Source organism: Brachionichthys hirsutus, chromosome 2 (genome assembly GCF_040956055.1).
Source record: "Brachionichthys hirsutus isolate HB-005 chromosome 2, CSIRO-AGI_Bhir_v1, whole genome shotgun sequence".
In the NCBI taxonomy this organism is placed as follows: Eukaryota; Metazoa; Chordata; class Actinopteri; order Lophiiformes; family Brachionichthyidae; genus Brachionichthys; species Brachionichthys hirsutus.
Genome location: NC_090898.1, coordinates 10,272,101 through 10,291,794, shown reverse-complemented (window position 1 = coordinate 10,291,794; position 19,694 = coordinate 10,272,101). Strand labels below are relative to the sequence as shown.

At 41.0% G+C, this 19,694-nt stretch overlaps 1 protein-coding gene across 1 annotated transcript in view; it reads left to right on the top strand.

The window, feature by feature from the left end:
* The window catches only part of LOC137902119 (ERC protein 2-like), a 96,810-nt gene extending 87,542 nt beyond the window's left edge, over nt 1-9,268 (top strand). Inside the window, 3 exon segments of the mRNA XM_068746181.1 lie at nt 304-451; nt 5,188-5,349; nt 9,242-9,268. Of these exon segments, the coding sequence (XP_068602282.1) occupies nt 304-451; nt 5,188-5,349; nt 9,242-9,268 (337 nt within the window).
* The last annotated feature ends 10,426 nt before the right edge of the window (nt 9,269-19,694 follow it).

Here is a 19,694-nt window from a genome sequence, read left to right as displayed (position 1 = left end):
GTGAGTCACAGTGAGGTACCACTAAGACAGCACTTAGCAGACCACTTCAAAGATGTCTGCTTCTTTTCTGTGGGATCTCTGTCTCAGTTAAAGGAGGATATAAAGAGTTCCGGAATGAGTGAGTTTGCTGTGTCACCCAACGGATATGAGTGTGCTTTTGTGTCCTTCAGTGTTAAGTTTAAAACATACATTTATATTCAAACTTTTTGGAGAAATATATATATATACATACATAATATTTTGCCTCTCTATGATAACATTCCCTCCTAACCTCTGCAATCTTCTTTACATATTTTTGCTCAGGCAGCAAGCTTTGCTTGCAGCCATCAGTGAGAAAGATGCTAACATCGCCTTGCTGGAGTTGTCCTCCTCCAAACGCAAGAAAGCCCAGGAGGAAGTTATGGCTCTGAAGAGGGAGAAAGACAGGCTCATGCACCAGCTCAAACAGCAGGTACATCCACTACACACCCCAATGTCCCACTATTTATTGGTCCAAATACTGTAAATGATCAATTACATTTCTAGAAATCCTAGTCTTACAGTTTGACCGGCCCACAAATTAATCACTATAGCCTGGCTTTTGCAGTCCCTGTTGTTAACTGATTCTGGCTTTGTGAATCAAAGCAAGACTCCAAATGCAAACCTGCTGGCCTTGCTTACAAAAAAAAGCAGCCTCATATAGGAAGACCTTTGAACTTTAAAACCAGGAACAGATACGCCATTAATAATTCCTGGTAGTTAGCAGAGTAAATCGTCCCACTTACTCACTGCGTCCAGTCATCATAGGCCAAACCAGTCAAGCAGGAGCTGTGATTCCAAATCCAGGAAAATAAACACACAGATAAAAACTGTTCTCTTAACAATCCTCTTGCAATCAGACTCATTAGATGTACTCAAGGTACAGACATAGGTTGGTATTTATTAGTGGGTCAGTGACAAACACTTTCTGTTTCGCATCATCTGGTCAAACCACTGCATACACCCACTCACATGCCGATGTGTGCATCCCTGTTTCCCATGCTTCCCTGTTTCTCAATATAACCTAAGGCTGATGAAGCTATGCGGGCCATTAAGGTCTGGCCTGACCACAACAGTGACGGAGCTTATGTGAACGCTAACGATAACGAGCCAACAGCAGGGAGGCCACATACATGGTCTACTGAATCACAGGGCCTTCTGGGAAACATGGTGAATTTAAAACGCAACAGATGCAATGACTGGATGTGCATTTATGTGCGGATCTATGTTTGTTCGTGTCTCGTAAACAGCAAACAGTTTCTAGGGGGGGGGGGGGGGGGCGCATTTCCATTTGAGGAATTTCAAGTAAAAGCTATTATCTGTTTATCGCCATCGAATGAGTCATGTTTTCCTCTTGGGTAACCAGCAGTTCACCTGATGATATGATGAACTCTAATTACAACGATATGTCCTCTCGGCTTGAAGAATACAAAAGGGCAGAAGCAATGGAAGAAAGGGATTGCGAGGAATGGGAAGTATTTACAGGCACTTTAATTTACTCAGCTTTCTCAAACATAAAATCCAGGCTAAAAAAAGCCCTCGAGTAATTATGCTTAAAACTCCAATCCAGCACTACTTCTATGTGGAGAAGGGTACCAGGTAGTGTGACCATGTTGATTTTGATGGAAATAGGCTTTATATCACATTTCTTTGATACTTAAAACCAAAACGATGCTGATCACTAGAGGAGTTGTCGCATGAACAAGGTTTCCTCCAATGATACATTAATTTCCTTGTTTCCCATCAGCTTTATGTGCTGACAATGATCCCAGATGTTATCTGCATTATGCTAACAGTGTGAGTAAGCCCTTAGAGGCCATTCTGTCTGATCTCAAACCGTCACCATTAGTTCAGAACAGCTTGATAATTCAATCAAAAAAAAAACCACCAAAATGAGAAATAGCAAAAGCAGCTGAATACATTTATCTTTTTCAAACTCATATTCACGAATATGCCTGTCATGCAACTTATGATCATACAAACTGGGCTATTCACTGATCTCCCACCACTAGTAAACAGGCTGAACAAGAAGCATTGCGTTTACTTTCTAAATTGACAATGTCCCGGGGTTGAATGTGCAAACACTTGTACTGACAATAGTCATCTTGAAAAGAGAAACATCATCCTGACCCTGCCACACAGCTGGTTCGGACTCCTTGGGGATACAGTCATACAAATGACATTAGACAAATTTGACCCACTAAAAGTACAGAACATTGAGAAATTCTAAAACCGAACCATTGAAATTGTACCTTAATTTTGGTGGAACATTAATACCAGGAGTGCTGTAGTGACCCTCAAAGTGTGGGTCATCTAATAATGTCATAAAGGCAATTTCTATAGGGATTTTCTGTAGTCCTTGGGTTCCTCCCATTCCACAGAATGAGCTCCCTGGAGGCTATGTTGTTCTGCATGACACACACAGACTCCCTGTCTTCTGTTCCACTGATACACATATCAGGGTAGGTTGCCTTCCTCGGGTGCTCAACAGCCAATGGCGGAAGGAAACTGACCAGGAAATGCCAAAGAATTATGGAACTCAGAGTCTCATAGGAGAAAACTGATCTGTCGAAAGCAGATAGATTTACAGATAGCAATGCCCTGCGCGACCTCCCCACATCCCTCTTCTGGTGTGTGTGTGCATAAAACGGCCTAAGAAAAACGTTGCTTCCTTTCTGCACAGTCACACACAAATACAAAAGCACAAAATTGTGCACATCAAGTGTGTGATGTTTGCAACTCTGGGGGAAAGTTATAACAAATGTGTCCCCATGTGGGAATTCTCTGAGTTATCTCATCCTTGTGATGGACGACCCAACTCACTAATGCTTTGAACCTTAGAAAAGACTGATTAGAGTTGATCCATTTTTACTTTTTTCTCTCTTTCCTATTCCTGTTCCTTCTCTCTTTGTCACCTCTCTCTATACTGAAAAAATACTTCATATTCTCAGAAGATGCGCCATTTAGGATAACTTTTCAAATGGGTCACAGAGTTATTTCATTTCACTCTGTTGGAATTGCAATGTTGCGCACACTCAGGCAGAGAGAGAGAGAGAGACCAGATCAAAGGAGAGTGCACAAGTGTTGAGCAGCTTTTTGTCAGCTGGGTGTTTGCTTAAGGGCTTTCTTGTCAGTCTCCTTTTGCCCATTTGTGTTAACAGAGCTCTACTCTAATCAGGACATGCTTGTGATATGCAGAGGGCCTGGGTTGAGGTTTCAGATGCAGCTGTTAGCAAAGAAACAAGATCATCACTGCCATGTTTACGTCAGAAGCTGCACTTTGATACTCATACATGAACAACTCTCTGCACACACATGCAGAGTAAGCCAGCTCTGTTATGGTTAGAGAAGTCTGAAGAACTCTCCTTTCCAGCTCTACCACCTGGCTGCGGCTTGCTTTACAAGCATTCCAGGAGGCCATCACTGAGCGTTTTACTCTGCAAAGCCCCAAATTTACACTAATTAAAACACAAATTCCAACACACTAACAATTTATACGTGCCCGGACTTACAAATGCACACTGGAATAAGAAGTGAGTGCATATGTGAGTGTGTGTGTGTGTATTTTGTGCGTGTCCGTTTGAACAGTGTTTCCGCACATGTGAGCCACCATGACCCAACATTTAGACTCTTCCAGAAGCAATTAATTATGTCATTACTTTACATGCATTTTTTGTCTCAGGTCAGTACATATTAACTGTATACATGCACCCATGTACTGATTCGCATCCTCCTAAATATGGCTATAATTAGAAAGGAGCAAGCGATGTGGTCCTAATTACATTATTTTGCAAGAGCTTAGCCTTTTGGCCCAACCGCCCAAAATTGGTTCTGAAAATATTTTTGTGAGAGAATGAAATGCATATTTTAGGCATTGCAGAAGGATCTGTGTATCCAGCATGTGCTGTGTAGGAGTACAGTAATTACATCACCTGCATGGTATATGACAGTAAATGCCCTGGTCTCAATAACAGGTGTCAGCTCTGTAACTGCTGCATTGAAGACGGCCCCACCCAGTCACACCTGCTAGTGTCAACACCTGAAGACACGGTGGGCCGAACACATCCACCTAGCCTTTAACTATACTCTAACGACCGGTCTGGTGTCTGTCTGAGCTCTCCTCCATCACTCTTCATCTTTCTCTGTCTCTATTCCTGTACCTCAGTGTTCTCACCTTATCTACGCAGCTAATTGTTAACCTCTTTTATACAAGCCACATCCTCTCCTGTGATCCCGAATGGCTCGTTTCCTCAGTCATTTAGCCTTATAGCTCCTTATCTCAGCAGCAATGGCCCCAGGCCCGTGGACTACTCTAACTCTAACACCTTCTCCCTCATTTTTTTTTTTTTTTGTCTATTCCTGCCACAGATGTCTTTTATTCACCAAGAAAGTCACAACATATTTGAAGAGAAATATGTGCATATCTTTCAGTCCAGTCATCTTTATCCCATACACAATCACACCCCTTGCTCCACAGTCATGTCTGCCCTCAGGGGAAGTATCAGCAGTTAACCGAATGAAACCTAGACGGACAGTTTTCCTGCACGCTCCCTGCCGACCTCCCAGACAGGTGGTGTCACTGCAATTAAGCTGGTTGTTAACATTGGTCAGATTTGCCTGTTATCTGTCTGTTGATGTTGGCAATTTGACAGCCTCAAGCACAAATAGGTCAGACAATTACATATAGACGAACAGAAACGCATTCAAACAAAGGGCGCGGTCTCTCTAACTGTTTTACAGGCATGCATATTTGAGCGCAATTTAAATCAATTACATATAAAAAAGTGAGATTGCTTCACCAAGGCCAGAACACCTACAGCCTCAGGCTACGTGAAGCATTAACTGTTCTCACTACCTGGCCTTGTCTAATCCAATTAAATGATAAGCCACAAAAGGGATGACATTTTACAGACTAACAATATTTCTATCGGGTGCTTTGACTCACTCGATTTATGACCTGGCAAGTGTTGTTAGCAGCACTGTTTTTATCATCTTTGATTGCTTACAAGATGTTTTCACTGCTTCCAAGGATCCCTCATCCGACTCCTTCTGAGAGCCCAAGATCATTTTCAGAAACAAATAAGCACTCTTGACTGAATAAATGGCCTGATGTTCATTCATTTTAATTATTTGTGATAAATATTCTTCTCTATCACCCATATTTGGCAGACCCAGAGCAGAATGAAGATGATAGCCGATAACGACGAGGAAGATCACATACACCCTCAACATCATCCTCACCATTCTCACCACTTACATGCAACACATGTGCATCACAGAAGCCTCCCGAGAGGACCCCCCCACGCCAACCACCAACTCCCAATGGACCAGGTTAGTATGAATGTGCAGATATGCACTCACCTGTCGGGACACACCAACCTGCTCGAATATGGATTTTCATTTTTATACGTTTAGGGATGATGAAGTTTTGCCATCCTCATCACCTGTCAGACTCAGCAGGATCTCTTATTTTTCTTTTCTTCTCCTCTCATTTCTTTGTCAACTACATTATTTCCTGCCAAGCCAGAGTTATTTATATTACTTAGATAAGGAAGCCCAAAGGGGACAGCTGCCAAATTAACCCTTTTGATCGATGGCATTTGTGTGTGAGATCAGTTTATGTATCACTCATCACACACAGGAGTGCCTTCTCCCTGCCTGAGTATCATGTCTTAACTGCCCCAAGAACAAAATTAATCTGTCCATTTGAAGAATACTGAGGAAGAAGCAACTGGTGTTATCTGCACAAAATGCTGTGTGTGTGTGTGTGTGTGTGTGTACGCAGATGCACGCTATGCACCCGGATGAAATCACAAACAGGAGAAAGCAATCTTCAGAGATAGACAGCAATGATTTCACAGTTTCTCCATCAGATGATAAAAAGCTTTTGAAGCAATGGCGAAAAAAATGAAGATGAAGTGTTAGTCAGCAAAAGTGTTTGGGGATTTCCACCTTTGTCTTCATTTGCACATCTATTCCACTTGACATAAATTCTCACGTTTCTATACTTTAGAAATGTTTCTAGCTCTGCTGTCTAAACTGGACTCAAATACCTCACCAACACATGCACATGCTCACAAACACGTAAAACCAAGGATGTCTTAGATATATGTTCGAGGACAGGATAGCTGGTTTCAATATTATTTTACACCTGCGGTAAGACTGGGTCTGAGGTCGATTGACATCCATAAGCACGCTTTAACACACTTGTGTTAAATATTACAGCTGGGAATATTTATGAAAACATTTTCATCCTTTTCAACTATAAAATTAACCTACATCTAATTTTTAAAGACTTTTGCACCATGCGCTTTAGTATATGAAATCAGAGCAGGTTAACATTTAAACCACCCTGTAATCCCAAAAGAACCATATCTGGGAAGTTATTTTATGCCGTGTTTTCATCTGACTTGGTAAAATAATATTATAAAAGCTATCAAGGCCGTGGATTGTTTTGTTGTGCTATAGAGAACATGCAACGATGGTAGGCTTCACATTAAACCATGAACTACAGGGGGTCAGTGTTGGGTATTGCACAGTATACTCCTTTACTGTGTTCTTACAAATATCTTTACGTCAATATAGCGATCAGGCACCATTTTATGGGAGCAGCACTTATAATGTTTGACTTATAAAACAGTAGCTTTCTGAAAGTGATATTTCAACTTTTCAAGTTGGACTGAAAAAGTCATGGAAAAATATTATTAGGAGTGCTGGGAAGGTTGGGAATAACAAAATAACTCATAAATCTGAGCAGATGGACTCAATTATACCTTCTATTAAAATTAAAAGTTTCAAGTTTTTTTATATATATATAGAAAAGGGGACTGGGAAAGCTTAGATTTTGGATTCAGCATTAACGGGAAAATTACAGTCTGATATGTTTTAATAAGAAAAAAAATACAAATACATAAAATGTCAATTAAATTAAAGACATGTAAAAGTGTAATTTTGCACATTACATAAATGTATAATATAAATTGATCTTCTTGCAGCCTTTCTTCACACCATATCTTTGACCTTGACCTTTGAGACATCTGATCGTTAATGAGGATGTTAGGGTTAAGGTCCACTTAAACTCCCTCAGCGTGTGAAAAAAGTAAGTGTGTCTGTTTCAAACTTTATATTCCTCGACCCAAGATGTATTTTGGTAGTGGTATATCCAGATTAATATGAAGAGTCAAAACGTTTGACAACAATGGAAATTCTGACAGGACAGTTCTGGGTATTGTCCCAAGAAAATGTATTCAAATATTGAAAAAAGAAGGTAGTGTGGACGAAAAGGCTCTATCTATATCCCTGTCAAATAGGCTGGATGTCAATAAAGGCCCTGATGTCAAGACTTTAAGTATGATTAACTCTTATGTTTTTGTACTTGACTTATTCTTTCTCACTCTTTACTTTATCTTACCTCTGTGTTACTTCTATTGTCAGTTCTATGTATTATCTCGCCATGCGATGAACTGGCGGCTTGTCCAGGGTGTACCCAGCCTCTCGCCCATTGACTGCTGAGATAGGCACCAGCTTGGCCCACGAACTGTTAACGGACAAAGCGGTTGGAAAATGAAATAATTAATGTATTATCTCCCTACCCACACCCTCTATTATAAAGCCTTCCTGTCTATCTAATTCCATCTCTCCCTCCACCTTTTCCTTTTCGATTGTATCATCTGCGTGTGGTAAAAATAGCGGCTTGCTGCATTGCCAGGTCCACAGATGCCACTCAGACCATTGAGAATGAAAATGATGCTGAAGAAGGTCTTCATGCTCATTATAGAGACCACAATACCTTTTTGCAACAGAAATAGTGCCCTAAAAAATGTCATAGTGACCACAAGTGCAATTCATTTAAAACAATTAAATAATTTTCTTTTGCTCAAACACAAGCACACACAGATCACAGAGACACACAACTGGGATATATGAGGCACACAAGAACAAATCCATGCTCGCAGACAAACAAGTAGACACTTCAAGGATTTCCACAAAGCCAAACCACATGCCAGTCAAATCTAATTGCTATAGTTAGTGGGTCCATCCCAATCCTTAAACTGCACTTCCTGTCATCTACTTAATCTCCAATGGTCCGAGGTCAGTTGAAATCCAATGAGAGAAGACAAGCATTGGAAGTTGGTTTAGCCATCTGAAATGCAACCCAGGTCTGTGTCTCAGCATGGAGTGTGTGTGCTGTGTGTCGGGTAAGTTGCGTTCATGCTGTTCACATTTAGCCATACCAGCACCACTGCCAGTTTCTTGGCAGCAGCCCCGGAAGGAAATAGAACACAGCCATAAAGTGTTTATCCGAGACAGAATTATACAAACCTTTCTTTTGGAATGTTCTTTTTTTCTATTAAGCCTTTACATGTTACCTGGTTCAGGTTTATGAGAAGTAGCAAATGGCATTTGGCCTGGTGTGCACGTGTCTCTCTCTATTCTGTGTGTGTGTGTGTGTGTAGTAGCATGTGTGCGCAAGTGCGTGCATACATGTGCTTACGCGCGCACGTGTCAACCTGGCTGAATAAGTGCTTATAGGTCTGGCTCTGTTTACAGGGCCTGCCACAACCATTCACTGCACGATAGCATTTAGCATCAAGCATGTTGGAGTGAAAGGCCATTATATCTGTAGTTTAGCTGCTTAGGTGTAACCTAGTGAGTTTACGGAGCTTGTCACAACCACTCATTCCAGCCAAAGCCACTGTGGACTGCAGCCAAGGCCTTTGTGCTTTTGTTCATGTGTAGTGTTTCCATAGACTCTGCTTTGCTGGATGCTGGTATAGCATTGTGCAGACATGAGCTTGGCTTTACCAAGTTGAGAGCTCATGCTAGCCATTGTAATGTTAGTGTCTAAGTGAATTAGTCTTCCGATTAGCAGGGCTCTTGTCTGCACAGTTTCAGCCCTGAGGAAACCCCTTGTGTGTTTAGTTATTGGTTCTTACCAATCACACTGCAGAAGGCATTTCTTGACATTATGCACAGCTTTTCTGAATGAGGCACATGAACAGGATTGTTTTGATTAAAACTCATCAGGGTGATCGGGGACAAAATTAGCCCATGGGACACAAGTACTGGCTGGACTTTGTACGCTAAGTTGTTTTGTCTAAAAGGAAGGAAGCCATTTTCTGTGATAAACATGTGGCTTATATTGACAGAAAGTATGACAACACGTAAACTCTTTGTTGATGGATACATAATGAATGACATCTTTTACATCCTTTTCCCACAGGATGATGAAGAGGGAATATGGGCATGATGACCATCACCATGGTGACCCATCATCTATTTGTCCACAGTGAGTTGCTATAATATTCTCCTTCTAGTTCTGCATTTTCTTTTGCTATTTTAATTATTTTCTGCACAATGGGATCCCCCCGGAGGCTCAGATCATTTTGTTCAGGAACTTCAATGGCACCACAATAACCACAGCAACACTGGAAGAAGAGAGTGTGATGGAGCCTGGCTCCAATTCCTATTCCTTATGAATTTCAGTTGCCTAATGAGCCTGAGTTTATTAAGAGGTTTACGACTGCCTCTCTGTGACGTATTCATATGGTTTCTGACTGTGTGTTGGCATGATTCTATAGGTAACTGCTGGGTGTATTAGACATGTGCAAATCCAGCGGATTAACACAAGCATTCCGGAGCCCAAAGGGGATAAAAACGACACAGTGAGAAAAACCAGAGATGGACAAGTTTGTCTGTCCACACCCCCCTTTTTCAAGTTTTACCGCTCTACCGCACCCTGTTGTGAGCCAGTGTATGTGGTAGTTAATTACAACACAACACAGAGCAGTCATGAAGTTTTTTCTAAGGATGCAAGCTCAAAAAGAGACGTAAAATGAAGAATGCAAAGTCATAAAAGGTAATTCCTGTTTCGGGGTTTTTATATCAAACCACCCATAGACTCAGGATGCCTTTGAATGCAGCCATGTGGAATGGGTTCTGTGTCGTCACAATTGGAGCGCACACAAGTGTGTGCAAGACAAACGAGACAAAGAACAGAGAGATTTAGAAATGTGCATGTGAAGACAAAAGATAGAGATGGAGAAAGCGAGGGAAGGGAGAAGGGCATGCATATTATTTGTGTTTGAATGAGACAGAAAACCATGCAACAGGGTGTACTCATACTTTCCAGTGCATTTCGTTCTTTTCCTCCAGTAATCCACAGGTGGACCATCACAAGCAGATTCTGTCTCTAACCTCAATGATTTAGTCGTTGTGCACTTTGCCCTCATGCCGCTTTTGGGATTAAGTCTTCTAGCTTGTGTGTGTGTGTGTGTGTGCAAATGGTTTGTCTTTCTGCAGCGCAAAGCTTTAGTGAATTTAGCTAAAATGTTTATGCGTGCATTTACTAGCCTGTGTGTTTGCACGTGTGTGTACGTGCAAGACGGCATTGCTGAGCTATACAGGGACGGAGCAGCCCACATACCCAATAATCTAGTCCATGTGTGCTGAGAATGCAGCAGTGTCAGGATTCACCGTAATGAAACAGACCACACTGCCCCCTTTCTCCCTCTCTTTCCATCTCTACATCTTTTTCCATCATTCCTGCTCTTTCTACCTCTCCCCAGATTTCAGCTCGCCCTTGCTTTAACATATCTTCCTTCAAGGTAAACCTGGAGCTGGACCCATGACTAGCCCACTGCTTCTGTATCGCCAATCAGATATCACAACAGCACACATGTGTGTGCGTGTGTGAACGCGCATGTATGTGTGTATTAGTACTTCTTATCCCAATCTAATAGAATAAGCCTGGGACATTAGCCTTTAGCACCGAGTGGTGTTGTGGCTAGCCATATCAGTGCTACTCATCTATCCACTGCTGTTATTCTGGCAGTGCACAATGTGAGCACAGCAAACTTGCCTTAGCCATCTTTTATGTGAGAACAGATGGGAGCCATTTAGCAGTGTGTAGGTACAGCTCAATAACGCCAGACCTAATCCCCATATCCTGTCCCTGAGTGAGCCCTCCCTAATATGAGCAAACAGAGATGACAGCACCGATAGACAAATAGCCAGTGATCTGAGTGTGCATTGGTGTCCGCAGGCATGCATGCTGCATGGCTTTGATTGGGTATTTCTTACAGATAACCTTGACTCTAAGAGCTAAACCTAAGTGTGGAGTTTGAGTTGACAAGTTAAAGTTCTTAGTGCTCAGGTGTGGATTTGTGTTTGCTATGTCTATCTAAAGGGACACTGAAGTCTGATTGACTCAATGCGGTTGTGCATGTCGTGCTGTTGATTACTGTGGTTTTGTTTACGCTCTTGGCCTCTCGGACCCCCTTTAATGAAATAAGAATGTCCTTTTGGACCAAGAGGCACAAGAGAAAAGGGGGTTGGAGGAAAATGCAAAGGAGAACTTGGGGCCAAAAGAGCAAAGCAAAGTGGGGGGAAGAGGTTTTCTGGAAACATTATGCTTTTATCCCACCGTGAAGTTATTTGTACTGAATGAAGCGAAAAGAAGCTGAGAGGGTTTACAAGTGGGGACAGAAATATGTGTGTGTGTGTGTGTGTGTGTGTGTGTGTGCACGTCTAGGAAGGAGTGAGGCCTTTTTCAGGTTAAAACAAGCCAGGAAGATGGCTTTCATTTACTCATGCTGTGTTTGCACTGAATAACGTGTTTGTGCATGGACATAGTGTATGCCAGTATCTTACTCATGTTTGTATGCATCTTAAGTACCGGTACAGAAGTAGGAGTCTATCGGTAAATTAAATCTGAATTGGATAGAAGATATTCAGTCCCATTTTTTTTAATTCCAAAGTGCAATCTGTTTGTGTCTGTCTTTGTCTGTGATTCTAATTGATCTATTCTTTTTAGTTCAGGTAACCTTCTTACCACAACTAGCTTTTTTTGTGAATGACTCCTATTTGTAACTCATGCATTCCTGCGGTCAGTTTGAAGTCACTAAATAAATGTTAAATAGTATAGGTTTGGCAATTTATGTTTCATTGTGAAACATATTGTATGAAATATGGATGGCTTATAGCATTATGCTCCGCTCACGTGCATTATCCTCTTTTAAATTAATCCAACCATGCTGAGATGGGTTTTTTTAGATGTCACTTTAAACTGATGATGGACGTTGTTTATTATGCATGTCTAACATCCAACTTACTTCATCGACATAAAACCAATCATTGATTGTTGATCATTGATGGATCTTCTTCTGCTGTTGCTTTGCCTTGTGATCAGATAATAATAATAATGCATTGATTTTATATAGCTTGTGTGTGCTTTACAATTTTTTTTAAAGATGTTCCACAGTGGATTTGTTTTCTTCAACTTTACCAAGTTTCTATTACCTGCCTTGTGTTCATAGTGCATTCTTCTTCTTTTGTTAAATGGCCCATCGGTATATTACCACAAACACATATTTAAAAACAAGCTAAAACTTTTTCTTAACACAACAAGCTTGCTATGAACTATAAATGAATATTACTTTGTGGATTAATTAGCACAAACAAATAGATTGTATGCATTTTATGGGTGACCTGAAGACATATCTTTCCCATCTTTCTTTCAACACAACTCAGTCAGTTGCAGTTCATGCTTACAGCGGTACTCATTATATATTCATTTGCTCTACTTTATATTTCTGAGTATGTATATCCAGGCTGTCGTTCAATAGCTTGAGCAAGCGCTGATATTTTTAGGTTTGAGAGTGCCCCCCTCACACACATGTTGTGCAGCATGTCTTTGGTGACCAGTGAACCACAGCTTGGAGCTCAGTAGAGGCGTCTGACCGAGGTCATCCCTCAGCCGGCTGTCAGCATCATCAGTGTATGAGGTCAAAGGGGGTCACACCCGGGTGAACATGAGTGGGGAGAAGTCAATAACTCAGCCACACCTGACTTAAGACATTTGTGTGCACTGTATTTTGTATCTTATGGATCATTTCTTGCAATCGTGCATAGTGTGGTAGGTTTTTAATGTTAGTATGTAGCAAAGAAAAATGCATAATAAATAAATAACTATGAATTATTAATTCAATTAATTAATCAAATGTACTCAATTATATGCTGATATTTTGAAAACCTATCAAAGTAAATTAAAAATCATAGAGGATTTTAGAAATCTTCACTAAAGTCCAATGTATTTATTTTTTGCTAAATTAAATCGTGTTTATAAGTGTAGCATCAAGATATATTGACAAAGACACATTGCCACGCACATTACTATTTACGTATTTCTGTAGCTGTTGGTGAATACAGCTTCAGAAAGAGGGGCAAGAAGAAGGTTGGAGAGCCGGGTGGACTGGCAGTGGTGTGAAGAAGCCAAGTGCATTTATGATTTTTAGGTTTTATTTGTAAGTTGAACGATTGATACCCGATGAGCTAACTAACCTCCCCTTCCCCACTTTATGCTTATTACACACACACAAACACATGGCCACACACAATTGCTAATTCTGTAATCACAGATAAATCCCTAATCATCTGGGTTTAACCATGCGGTTAAAATTTGCATGTCTAATCAGAAGGAATCTGTGTACCAGCCCAACCAACATGTTTGGACCAGTCCGTTTTAATCGGCCCTGCCTCCATTGAAAGGACATACCCCCCCGTCTACTTCATCCAGAAATGAGTCAGTGACAGAACTGTCTCCAAAACTGTATTTGAGACTGACAGGCCTGTCTGTCACCCAGTGGCCAAATGCGACAACAAGCCCTGGTGGCACGTCCTCCTGCAGCCACAGGGGGGGCCCAGACACCACCATGCTCTGCTGCCGCAGGGCTGTTTTAGCTGTTTTATCTCAAAATGAAGTTTACTCTAATATTGTTTAGGGATTTCATCTTATTAAAAGTTTAGTTCCAGTTTCCCCAGTGAGTTATTGGGTTTTGGGTACGTTTGTAATAAAAATGGAACTATAGTGAAGGCGGTGCATTTTTAATTTTGGGTCAATCATGTCTCTATCTCTTGAGGCTTGCTCATGGTTGACATCCCTAATTCAACAACCAATACCTCTCTCTTTCCTTTTGAACCCTACCCTGCTGAAGGCTGTGACCTCACTAGCTTTATGAAAGCATTATGATACTGTGTGATAGTGCCGTGCCCCCCCCCCCCCCCCAGCTATTGTTGAGCTTTTTTATTTATTTTTTTATTTTCTGCAAATCCACAAATGCAGCTGCCAGAGGACAATAAGCACTTACTTTTCTTTCTCTAGTATGTAATTGAAATGACGCGATAGTTATTTCTCATTCATGGCCACTAATTCACTGGCTCTGGTTTATAATCTCAAACATGTTGTCAGCAACATTAGCTTATAGAAAACGACGTGTCCTGATTGGCTGGACATATGCATGACATTTTGCATGGTGTGTGTGTGCGTGTTTTACTGAAACATTAAAAGTTAGCCAAAGTCTATAAGCTCAAATACTTTTTGCTGAACCCTCTCATCCTCCCCTCTCTGTCTGAACATGCCAGGTGTGATTCACTCTGTGTCTGTAAACGCCTCTCTGGTTTGCTTTTCTTGCAGAAATGGCTTTGCCAACCCACAGTCATAAATCAGAACACCTAACATTGTCTCTAACTTTTTACCTCACTCCTTTTTTTTTTTATTTTATCATTTCTGTTTTACTCCATACCGGTTATTGCCATCACACCTTCTGATACCACCCCCATTATAAATCCAAATTATTCGTGCAACTGTTTGACAGATTCAAATAAATGAGAAACTTTGTATTAAATTGGAAATATATATTAGTATGAAAAGGAAAAACAAAGATTTAATATCTTAATGCCATTAGTTCGCTTGTGCTGCCAGTTTGGGGTGTGTTTGAAAGAATAATCAGGAGAGAGAAAGCGAGATTAGTGGGATTAGTAATGTGTTTTGTGATTTTGTGGAAATGGCAGCACACTAAAGCCTTTCCCTCAGGAGAAACTTGCACCTGGGGAGGCCCTTGTGAACATGTGTGTGTGCGTGTGTTTGATTTTGAGAGAGAGACAGAGAGAGAGCAACATCAGTGGGATGCTCTTGAGACCAGATCCTCTGTTCGAGCTGGACTTTATCCCATAGAGTAAGGGTAACCATCCGCAAAGAAGCAGATGGAGGGAGGTATGGAGATTTGGAGACAGAGAAAAGGGCCTGTTGACCTTAAAGCTGTTATTTTCCTTAGACTTCCTGCATATTCTTCACTTCTATCTGTAAGACACTCGCATAAACACATATGCACTACAGGTACTAAAAATACCACACAGCCTCAGGTCTTGTGTGTGTCATTCACCAAACTGGCATATGCACTCACCCCGAGGCTGCCAATCACACATCTGTCGATGTGGAGTGGGGTTTTGCTGGAATCTAAAATATTCCCACTTTCCTATCAACAATATTTGATGATTACTAAAATTAGTTACTCAGTTATATTTTCTGACTGTGCCTGTTCTGCGCTAACATTCCATCTAATACATTTATTCATCATCATCATCATCCACCCTGCAACATACATCACTTGCAAGACCTTGACTCAAGCAACCCTGTGCATACAGTATGCACACATATCCTGAAATGCATAATCTTAAATTATCTATTGGAAAGCAACATTTCTTTCTCTATTGTGGAAATACCAGAGCTGCTATCAGAACTGACCTATCACATAGCTGCTGTATAGCATTTGCCACCTTCTGACTGCCACTCAACATTAAGAACGGACCACTAATTGGGCCCTGTATAACAGTAAGCAGTGGTTTATTTCGCACACCAGCCCACTTTCCTGAAGGACTTCCACAACTAGGAAACTTGTAAAAAAGTGAGATGTGCTGTGTTGCCATTTGCCAAAACATCGCCGTTCCCCATAATTGTAGTGCAAGTTAGTCATTATAGCTTTCTTCTGCTCAAAAGAGCCGTCTCTGACATTCTTTATCAATGATCTTTTTAAACCCACATAATGTTGCTACAACGCGGGATTCAAATAGCGAATTGGGTCACAGGCCTATTGCTGCAGGATACCTATATGACATGGGCAGTAAAATGTTTTAAAGGCTGGGAGTCTTGGGGCTACATAATAACATGGCGCTTAGGCCCCAAGCTGAAAAGGGTTGCGTAAACTCCTTGGCAGTATAGCTGAACGTGTTGCACTGAGCAGAGCTTTTTCAGACAGGTTATGTTTTCCAGTGCAATCTTAGTTTGTTGCCAGTGTGTTCTTTCTCTGTGTCACTAGATCAGCTCAGATGTGCAGGTTAGAGCTGTAGCTGCTCTGTCTGTCCTTCACAACTTTCTGTATGTAACTGCTGTAATCCTTGTCATCAAAGCAAATGAGTCAGGCTTTAACCATGACGTCTTTCCCATTCATGCATGGCCTCACACTCAGATGCATAAATATCATACTGAACATCAGAGGAGGCGTTTACAAGACGATAACCTTAGTGTAAGCCTTTTGTTGAAAAGACAATGCAGCATTATGAGCCTGAACACACTAACATTTTAGACTGCAATTCAAGTGGTCGCCACAGTGTAACATTTTAAACTGTGTAAAGTAGTCAAGGCCCTTCTTGAGCTGAAACTGCATGGACTTTGTATTATTGGAGTGATGAGGGAAGACTATGAAAAAGTGTGAATGCTTTTGCCTTGACACAAAAAAAATGCATCAGTTAAAGGCAAATTCTCTTCTGCATGGAGAAAGTGTTTGAAGTATGTGCATGGTGTCATTCTGCTGTGCTGAATTTGAAAATTTACACTACCAACTACGTGTCTTGCATGCACATTCCAAGATAGTTGTTTGAACACAAATGCAAAGTGGAGCCTTTTCCATGTTTTATCACAACTGGTATGTCATATATGCATAGTGCCTTGCACATATGCAGCAATAGTCTTTCTCCCCCTCTTATCTGAGCCTCTAGAAAAGCCACACTTGTACGATGACATTCAGCACAGGATTAAAGTCCATGTAAGACCCTCCTCAGCTTACACTGCTGCTGCCAAGAAGGGATCTGTACAACCACATACTCATGCAACCATGTACACTGGCAGGGATGCAACTACACACACTTTCTGTAAGCGGGCAAGCAAAACTTGTCTGTGTGTGTATAAATATACTTACAAATCCCTGTACCATTATTGCTTTGCATCTCTTTTTACTTTAACCCAAAAGACTCCTCGCATATCCGCACAGTCACCCAAACACAAGGCAACTTTCTTGCACTTGTGTCAGAAATTATTGAGAGGCTGGACTTTCTGGGTTTTGGTCATGCTCAGGCCAGACACTGACAGAAACTTTGTGAAGCCGCTTCTATGAATCTAGGCCACGTTGCGTGTACGTGTCTTATTTTTTGTGCATACCACCAGGGGCTAGTAGGTTGGGTCTGGAGAGAATTCGCAATGGAATGCATTGTGATTGGGCTAGACAGTGATTCTTCTCTGATTGGTTGTTTATCCCCAGGCTTCCACTTTGGTGGTTGCTTTAAATCAGTGCATCTCTATCACCCCCTCTCAATTTATTTAGATCTCTATATCTAGTGGAGTGCCTCCAGCTGTGTGTTTGATGTGAATGCGTTTGATGGGGCTAAAGCAGAACCAGCAGTGGTGCTCTGTGTTTTTTTGCCAATTCAAGTGGATCAAAGCAGAGATGGTTAGCTATCTAGAAATGGCCTTACGTGCTAAGTGGTCTATTACAAACCTTTTTATCACAATGCTGTTGTGTTGATTTATACTTTGTTAGCACATACAGATAAAAGCATTAGGCAGTCTGTGGTATTTCATGCCATTGTAACTCGGTGACTGTGTTGCACTGAATGTTAATTGGCATACTGTACCCTACAGCGCAAAACTGTACAGCTGCACATTTTTTGTTTCCTGACATACATACAGAGCATAATTAAATGTTACATTTGGGCAAGGTAGGATACTTATTAATTTTTATTCCGGAAAATAGCTGTGTTCTGCTGAAAATTGTTTGTTTTGTCGGCTGTAACTTTTGGATAGGGGTATGCACAGACATGAAAATCACAGGGGAAACTCCAAGGTAGTCTCTCTTCAAACAATTAAAATGCCTTTGTTGTTACAACATGGTGAAGTTAGACCTTAAAATAGAAATCTCTATCACCTTTCAACATCAGGCCATCATTAGTGAAAGCATTTTAATCGTTTTTAGACTGCCTTGGTGCTTTTCGACATTGTTGAAACTGTTTTATAAAAGTGTAAATATTGATCAGGAATTGAACAATAAGGAATTGAACAATAAGTGTCCTTCAAAATGGTGTCCTGGCCAGGGCCATCATCTGATTATTTATACTCATCCTTATTCCAAAACAAAACATTGATTTATATGGAAGATAAGAGTTCAAACTTTCAGTTATTTAATGTTCCATGTGTTAAAGTTTTTAAAAAGTAGAACAAAAACATTTAAGATCTAAGTAATGACCATCAATACATTTACTAGATAAAGGACAGGCTAGAAAAGAGAGGAAGAAGATTTCTGATACTTGTGATGAGAATTTGAAAAGAGAGTCATAATGGCACACGGCCATAATCAGCTCGGAGTTATGTAGCGGTCCGGTCTTTTTCTGTCTTCTTTGGTTTTGATGGTTGTAATGACGACAAAACACTGATTGGCATTTCCCTGTCACACACATGTAAACAAACCCTCACACACACTTACAGACCAAGCACATGTTCTCTATAACAGAAATGCCAAATACAGACAGGTAGTGTGACAGGACTAGAGCTGTCGGAGGTCTGGTGTTCTCCCCATCTGAAAGGATGGGAGTGGAGGACAATGTAAACACTTTGTCACACGCATAAACAAGACTCCGCTCAGGTTTCACTGCACAGTTGGAGAAAACTCACCCTCTGCTTTATGGATAAACTATTTGTGTAATTTGTTTATGTGAGATTCCGTAGGCCGAATGGGGAAATGGCTTTTTTATGGATCACACTACACCAGATTCCAATTTCACGAGCTCGCTTGTAAAGATGACAGACCAGAATGAAAGAAATCTCTCTCTTTCTGCATTTCAATTTTATTTTTCAGCATACCTCTCTTAGTCACAGTCTTTATGGGCTCAGTGGGTTGGCACTTCGGTTGGGAACCGGAGGGTCCCCAGAACACTGCCATGCCAATCATCCCCTCATCACATGCTACGTGGCACCTAGACATATACATGCGTGTGTGTGATTGTTTTGAGGGGCTCCTTGTCCTAGGGTGTAAACCTAATTTTGTTGTTGTGTGTGTCGTATCGATTCATTAACAGTGACAGGAAAAAAAGTATTCTTCTTTCTTATCGCTAACCCTGTCTACATTCTTTATTTTTTTTCTCTTCATAGATAACTATATTAATCATGGTTGTGCAGACTAATTATTTAATAAATGCTAAATGATTGGTGGATCATAGAAGTGTTGGGAAAATATTGTTGTTGTTTGGTGAATGGTAATTTCAGCCTAATTATAAAATGTGTCTTGTAGCTCTAAATCAAAAGAAGAATTTGTGGACAGGCCCTAAAAAGAAAAACTACAATCTTTTGGGGGAGTCAGAGCCTATATTTACCGAATCCTTTTGTTTATGCTCATAATAATTCCCAGCAAACTACACTGAAACGTACACCATACACACAAATGTGTTTATTCATGGCCAACTTCAACACCCTGCCACTCCAGCAAGGCACCATGTGTTTAGCAACCCCAGAAACAATGACTGAGCACAACCTTCTGCACTGCGGTGCAAATGAACAGAGGTGCAGGCCAGGG